This window comes from Telopea speciosissima, chromosome 3 (genome assembly GCF_018873765.1).
Source record: "Telopea speciosissima isolate NSW1024214 ecotype Mountain lineage chromosome 3, Tspe_v1, whole genome shotgun sequence".
Taxonomy (NCBI): domain Eukaryota; kingdom Viridiplantae; phylum Streptophyta; class Magnoliopsida; order Proteales; family Proteaceae; genus Telopea; species Telopea speciosissima.
The window spans coordinates 53,959,168-53,967,099 of record NC_057918.1 but is presented as its reverse complement, the minus strand read 5'-3'; the positions used below and the strand labels follow the sequence as shown (position 1 = coordinate 53,967,099).

The window sequence follows — 7,932 nt, the reverse complement described above, 5'->3', positions numbered from 1 at the left end:
GGCACAATGTAGACCATTAAAATAACTTGCTTTAGTGTACATAGTAAATGATTTTTTTCTTTCTTTGTCATGTTTAATGCATCATAATCTAGCCTTGCATGTTGATATAGGATGTATTATTAAGGGAAAGTATTCGAAAACAAGCATCTAGTAGAAAGACCAGTTTATCCAGGTGGGGTGAGTGCCTAATACCTTCCCACTCTCGTAACCTGACTACTTACCCTGAATCTTTGACCAGATCATATGGAATCACGTAGCCCTTTCTGCTAATCCCGGATGGGGCTACACCCATTAGGTCCTAGGCCCTAATCCTAGGTGGCGACTCCATTTTTTTATGAAGCATGATCCCAATCCTCATGATGATAAGTCGGAATAATATATCGTTATTCATCGAAACCAATCCTTGTCGCCATAAGGCTGAGGAACCCTCATCCCGAAGACCACGGTACTTACACTCGACAATGGGGATGTGAAGCTAGGAGCTTTCATTTCTTGTTAATCTTCAACTTGAAAAAACTTTGACAAAAAATCCTACTTGAAAAATACTTCAAAATTCTTGAAACATGAAATTAACTAAACCACTTGTAGTTGATCCTTTACTGGTAGAACTTTTTCAGATGTTCAAAGTTCCACGGTCGATCTATCCTCTTGCCCCCCAGAGTTTTCAAGCGATATGTCCCTGGTCGTATATGCTTGGAAGCTATGTAGAGTCCTTCCTAATTTGCTAATAGTTTTCCGTAGAACTAGGTCTCCCTGGTGGAACCATTTCGAACCATCTCGATCTTTTTGAACTTCTCGAACTTCTTGAACTCTGCTACTAAATCTATGCGGGACTTGAACCATCTCGAATATCTTAAACTCTGCCACTAAACCTCGAGCTTGCGCCAAGTATGACGCCATGCATTCATCCTTTGCCTCATACTCCCCGTTTATTTGGTTTACCACGAGCTGGGAGTCACTTCGTACAACTAGGTGGGTGACCTAGATGGCCCTTGCAACTCGTAGTCCGGTAAGTAATGCCTCGTACTCTGCCTCATTTTTAAATGCTTGGAACGTAAAATAAAGTGCGTATTGAATCCGAAAACCTTTAGGGCTGGTGATCATGAATTCAGCCCTGTTCCCTACTGCATTACTCGATCCGTTCACGAACATCTCCCACGATCCCTGATCATGCTCCTCACTTGATCCGTCCACGTACATCTCTCCCATGATCCCCGATCGTGCTCCTCACTCGACTCATCCATGAACATCTCCATATTGTGCTCGATTTGTGCCTCGAATATCTTGTTGACCATCCTCTAGTAGGTTGCTCTTGCATTCTTTAGCCCAAATGGCATGACGCGGTAACCGTAGTTCTCCTGATCTGTCTTGTAGGTCTCATCCTCCTCCTTGATGAGGATCTGGTTATGGCCTGAGTATGCATCCATTTAGCTCAGCATCTCATCACCTACGGTCACGTCGATTAATAGGTCAATCCTCGACAGGGGGTTTTCATCCTTGGGACACGCCTTGTTTAGATCGGCATAGTCCACGCACATCCTCCACTTGTCATTGGGTTTAGGAACTATCACGACGTTTATGAGCCAAGCAGGAAATTTCTCCCTCTTGATGAATCCCAAACAAGTCAGCTTTTCGACCTCTTCTTTGATTGCATTTTGTTGGTCAAGGACGAAATTCCTCTGCTTTTATTATACTGGCTTCCTGGTTGGATCCACATGCAGTCTGTGTTCGGCTATATGCCGAGGTATGCCTGGAATGTTCGAGACCAAGCAAAGACATCTGAGTTCTCCTTGAGGAATCGCCCAAGCCTATTTTTTTGTTCTTCGCCTAGCAGCGATCCAACCTGCACCACCTTAGTGGGGTCATCCTCGCTAAGAGGATATGGGATGAGGTCCTCCATTGGCCTTCCCCATTGTTCAGTTAGCTTGTCTCTTTGGTCGCTGATGAGGTTCTCTACATACAGGGCCATCCTCCGAGCGTTGCTATTGTTCTTCTTGATGAACATCACGTAGCACTCCCTGGCCTTCTTCTGATCTCTTTGTTCTCACCCACTCCATTCTCTATTGGAAACTTCACCTTCAGGTGTATTGGTGAGACTATTCCCTTGAGAGCGGTTAGGGATCGTCGTCCTAGAATGTCGTTGAAGGATACTACGGACATCACAACCATGAAGTTAACCATGATCGTGATTTGTCGAGGGTACTCTCCGACGGTGATGGGCTATTCCATTGTTCCTCTGATGGAGGCGGTGGCGCTCGAGAAACCGTGGAGATGGGTTAATTCAGGATTGAGCTGGTCGTCGCTGAACCCAAACTGCCTGTAGGCTTCCAGTGAGAACACGTCCACAGATGCTCCGGTGTCCACCAACATCCTGTTCACAACTTGATTAGCTATATCCACCTGCACTACTAGGGCATCTTCATGTGGTAGGCTCAATCCTTCTAGGTCAGCGTCTGAGGAGATGACCGTCTTGGTCTTGGCTACTTTGCTCGGCATCTCTGCTACTCCCACGAACCTAGCATGGGCTTTGGCCTTTCTTGTGGACTCCTGCCCCGGTCCTCCCAGTATGGTAAGGATTGAGGTTCCTCTAGAGTTGCTTGATCCCGCTCCATCCTTCCTTTCCTCCGGGCGGTCTCTCTCTCTATCATGATCTGTTCTCCTTTCTTCACCCCGTGGCTCCTCTCTTTCTTGGTCACGGTCTTTGCCTCCTTGGCCCGAATGGCCCTCTTGCCCTCCTTTCACATATCTGTTCAGGCTCCTTGCCTTTACGAGTTGCTCTATCTTCCTCTTCAACTGGATGCAGTCTTCTGTGTCATGCCCACTATCTTTATGGAAGAGATAGTATTTGTTCGGATTGCACTTCTCAGGTCCCATAAGAATGGGTCGCGGCCAATTGAGCAAGCCATGGTCTTGAATCTGCATAAGGATCTATGACCTTGTGGTGTTCAGGGGAGTGTAGTCGGGGCTTCTAGCTCGATCAGTCCTTTCTGGGCGACGCTCAGTTTTTGTCCATTTGCGTTCTTTGTGATCGTCCGACTCAGATCTTTTATTCTCCTGTGGTTTGGCCTCAATCACTTTCTTTCGGGCTTGTAGTACTTCGACCATGTTGGCAAACTCATTGCACCGCTCCAATAACTCTTTCATTATCCTGGTTTCATGTCGTGCCAGGTCCTTGATCAAGTCCAGGTCTCTGATGCCCCCAGCCAAGGTTGCATGCTGGGTCTGGTCGTCTATATCTCGGACCTCCAAGGACTCCTTTGTGAACCTGGTGACATATTCCCTAAGGGACTCCCCAGGGTTCTGTACCATGTTCAGCAAAACTGAACATGGTCTTCTTCTACTTGACACTGCTTTGGAAGTGGGGGACAAATTGCTCGCAGAGTTCCACGAATGAACTTATCGATCGAGGCTTGAGCCTTGAAAACCATGAGGTGGTTGCACCCTTGAGTGATGCAGGGAATGCTTGACAGGAGACCACGTCCGATCCCCCATATAGGGTCATCATCCCGTTGAAGTAGTTGACGTGGTCATTGGGATCCGTGGTACCGCTGTAGAGCTCGAAGGTAGGTAACCTGAATCTGGAGGGGAGAGATGTGCTTATGATTTCTGCCGAGAATGGATGTTGGCTTGTATGAAGTGTGTCTTGCCTTTCGTCTGCTTCTTCAGTCCTTCCAACTTCTTGTCCAATTCTCGGAGTCTTTTATCTAGCTCCTCATCACGTGACTGTCTTCCACGCCTGGTTGCGTGTTCACTGTGAACCCGCTCTCGACCTCTCCTTGATGTTTCCTCCCGCCATAAGTTTTGATGTGATGGCGAGTGGTCACGACGTGATGAGCCTTGACATGAATGTGAGGGACTTTCTTCACGAGAGGCCCAACTCCGCCTTGGCATGCGACTTCCTCCTAGTCGCCCTTGGAACACTGACCTTCTGATTGAACCATCCTGATTAGGTTCCACCAACCTGTGTCAGTGACTCCCCACGTTCAATAGGATCGGCAGATCCACAGTTCTCATGGAATGATGCGAAGGATCTCCTTACTGGTGAGTTGAACTTGCACGCCTCGCGAGTCTCTCTGATCTTTCACCTCCAGGGGGTGACCTCCAAGAGTTTTGCTCTTGTCGAGGGATTGGCTCTGTCCTTGGTGGGGGCAACACCCTCCTGTTTTGGGACGTCGCCCGCTGCCTCAGGTAGTCTCAAAAAAGTCTTTGGTCCTGGAGGGTCTGTCTCTACAAGTCATTGATCTGACCTATAGTTGCTGGCGCATTGGGGTTAGGTACTGCCTCCACGACTATTTCGTCATTAAGACTGACTACGTCAACGTGCTCGTTCTCCGGGTTTTCCATCTCGGGGAGTTCCTGATTATTGGCTCTCCGTCGAGAGCTCTTTGGTGGAGGCGACCTGTTCCTCTCCCTCACAGCATTGGTAGAGGGAGCGGCCTTCATACCCCGTGGTGTCATTGGATAGTTGAGGAAGCGAGCTAGCAGATACGTTGGCTAGCGTCGTTCTCACAGACGACGCTAATCTGTTGTGTCAAAAAATCGTCGGGTGGTCCTTCGGGTGCCGTAACCTGCAAAAGGACGTCAGGGACAAGGGAGAACCGGTGTGGCTCTGGCCTAGGACTCTCCGATGATAAGTTAGATCTCTCTAAGCAACAGATGAATAATTGGAATTCAAGATGGGTTATTTGGGTTGAATACCTGGGTATTTATAGTTGTGTATAGCGGTGGAGAGTCTAGGTAGCTGGTGATAGTCTCTTTGGTAGTAGAGTTCATCACGTAGTGGATAACTTCCTCTTGGGAGGTAGAGGATAGGGAAGGAGTTCCCTAGCAGATGGACTTGTGCTTCTCTCGCGTGTTGGATAATATCCTTGAGGGTCGTGCATTGATGAAGTTCATCTCCTTTGGGATAAGATCTCTTTGCCGACTTTGGGTGATAACCTTGGTCCTTGTGTGACCTACTGGGTGTCTTCCTCTTAGGTCTAGCAGATGGGTCTTGATGTAGTCGGGCCTAGGTTGTCCTCCCTTCATGCCATGCCACGTGGTGGATCGAAATTGGCCCCGAGTGTTTATGGTTTATCACCCCCTATGAATACTGCATCAAATGTTAATGTTTTCCAATCAAATGGTGCTTGTGGGGTGCTTTAGAATGTTGAATAATATTTTACTTTACATTTTACCTTTTGAAACAAACATTGGAAAAATTTTCAACATGTAAAAAGATACACGTAAAAATTTTACAGGTACCACACCGAAACAAATGGAGCCGTCAGAAAGAACAACGAAGAGGCAATAACGGAGACAAGCCTGATCCAGTCTGAGCATGGCAGGTCTAGCAGTCTAGGCCAGGTGTGAGATATTGCGGTCTAACCTCAGGACGGGCCGGCCGAGGTGAGCTGACTTCTAAATAGCTTAGGCTATGGGTTTATTTTTTAACCCGGACCAGCCCCACCCAGCACGGTTGCCCGGTAATGCAAATGCTGCCAATCTGCCATGGGTTTTGGTCATAAAATTATTAACATGGGTAGTTTTGTAATTACGAATATTTACTTGTATAATGCAGAGAAAGACCTGGAAGCAGCAAATTTCTTTCCTTCGACTCCAAGTTACAACCGTGCAGTGCAGAAACCAGAAATCTAGGGCAAACGTAGATGTCGAAGAGTGGTGCTGCAAAGGTAGAAAGACCCATTAAACTCTTTAATGTCTTCTTTATTTGAGTCTTGAAACCCTAAGTTTCACCTTATTTGAGGTATGGTCGCACCAGGAAAGCTTTCAAATCTGTTAAATGCCATTGCTTACGTTTTACAACAAGGGACTCTAATTTGAATACTTGGCCTTTTCTCTCCTGGGTTTATTGTTCTCTCATCGATTTGATCTCAATATTGGAAAGAAAGAAGTATGTTGATAGATCTTCGGAAGATTCGTTTTGCTTAATTGATGATTTCTTTTGAATGATATGTTGATATATGTGAAATTTCACATTTCTTGGTGAATTGGGTAGTTCTGTTATTGTTTGATTTGGACAAGGTTCATCTTTATTTCACAGAGATTCCCTAAATCACAGGAATTGGATTAGAGTGGCTGAATTTGTCTCTTTCTTGAAGAATTTCTGAGGTTTTAACTGCGAAATTGGTTTTTCCTAGCTGGGCTGACCATTCTCGGATCCAGGAGAATTCTTTTTTATTTGTCAAATTCAAATTGGTTTTTGATTGTGAGGATGGCATAGCGGAAATTGTTGTAATAATCTTTGATATGAAAGAAGTGAGAGATGCTTCTTGAATACTTGATAATGGGTTCTAATAACTCTACTTGAAACAGCTGCAAGGTATTGTTTGGGTTGGCTGTGCTAAGCTCGACTAATTAAGGCCAGAGATGGGAAGGCCACTCTTCTATGAAATACTTGAAAAACCAGCAACAAGTTGTATGATAGCAATTTGTACCGTGATCTGGTTCTATGTACAGAAGAAAAATATTGGGTATGCGCAACTGGGTTTGAGTTATGAAACAGCTATTGAAGGGAATCATTGGAGGATAATAACTTCAGCATTCTCTCATATAAGTGTGATTCACCTGGTTTTCAACATGAGTGCCCTTTGGAGTCTTGGGGTGGTAGAGCAGGTGGGCCATATGGGTCTTGGGGTTGAGTTCTATCTCCATTATACTCTTGTCTTGGTAGTCTTATCAGGGGTTTTGGTCCTGGGGGCTTACCATATTTTGATCCAAAAGTTTAAGCTAGAGTATTTCCGAAGAGTGACAGCTGTTGGGTACTCGTGCGTTGTGTTTGGGTGGATGACTATCCTTTCTGTGAAGCAGCCTTCATCCAAATTGGAGCTGTTTGGGTTTCTCTCACTGCCTATCAGTTTTGCTCCATTTGAATCCCTTATTTTGACTTCAATAATTGTTCCCCAGGCAAGTTTTCTGGGACATTTATCAGGAATTATTGTTGGGTATTCTATTGGATGGGGTTTGATAAATGGGATGGACAATTACTGGGCTATTTCAATGCTTGGATGGATTGTACTGGCATTTGTCTTCAGTTTAAAGAGGTCTGGTGCTTTTGACTTGAGCTTTATCGAGATTGAACCTCTTACGGATCCTTCATTGCCCTCCGTTCTTGCATCAGGAAATGGTAGAACGCTACAGATGAGTGCACTACCACTGGAAGGTGCTGAACTTGTGTAGCTACTGATTAAGAGTATGCACCAGATTTTCCCCTTATTCCCCTGATGATGTCTTGACCTACTTGGGAATGAACCCATATTCATACTGTATTGAGTACCTCTGTGAATATAGCAGCTTCTATTGGAACTGCAAGGAGTTTCAAGTCCTGTACTAAGCAGTGAAGTCTGTCAGACTATTTTGTTTTATCATGATAGGTGTTTCAATGCTGCTCCTGAACTCATTTTTCAGAAGATGTCTGTACTTGTTGCCAAACACCTTATGCATTTTTGGAGGTCACTTTTCTAGTCCCATGCTTGTTCTTAGTATTATGGAACTTTATACTTTTAGCTTCTTGGATTATGTCGTTCTCACAGTTTGAAATAATAATTATTTTGATAGTGCATATGTTATTTTATACTGGAGTGGAATTGCCTTGTAGCCCATTTTGCGAAAATTGCATTTGTAGGGCATGACTTGAAGAACTTTTAGGTAATGGACTTCAAGCTTGTTTATTACTTTCCCCCCCTTTTTCTTATCCACATCCCCCTCCATCCCTTCATGGTTGATTTGCCTTTTGGATTCTAGTCCTTGATCTGAGTATTGATGGTTAAGATCTGAATAACGTTTGATGGCCTCTATACCTTGAAGTTGTAGTTCTTATGAATTTCCACCATTCTTAAGGAAGTGAATGAGAGGCAGAAAAATCAGACTCCACAGCTAGTTTGCTATGAACATGCAACTTATAATTACCTTGATGCCAGCCCTTTCTACCAC

At 45.0% G+C, this 7,932-nt stretch overlaps 1 protein-coding gene across 1 annotated transcript; it reads left to right on the top strand.

Moving 5' to 3' along the window:
- Positions 1-5,698: 5,698 nt before the first annotated feature.
- LOC122656736 (RHOMBOID-like protein 13) lies at positions 5,699-7,467 on the top strand. The gene has a single exon (XM_043851370.1). It carries the CDS (start codon positions 6,370-6,372, stop codon positions 7,177-7,179), a length of 810 nt encoding a protein of 269 aa, XP_043707305.1. The 5' UTR covers positions 5,699-6,369; the 3' UTR covers positions 7,180-7,467.
- Positions 7,468-7,932: the final 465 nt, after the last annotated feature.

Coding starts and splice junctions, on each gene's coding strand:
- LOC122656736 (XM_043851370.1), top strand. CDS start 6,370: ATGGGAAGGCCACTCTTCTATGAAATACTTGAAAAACCAGCAACAAGT.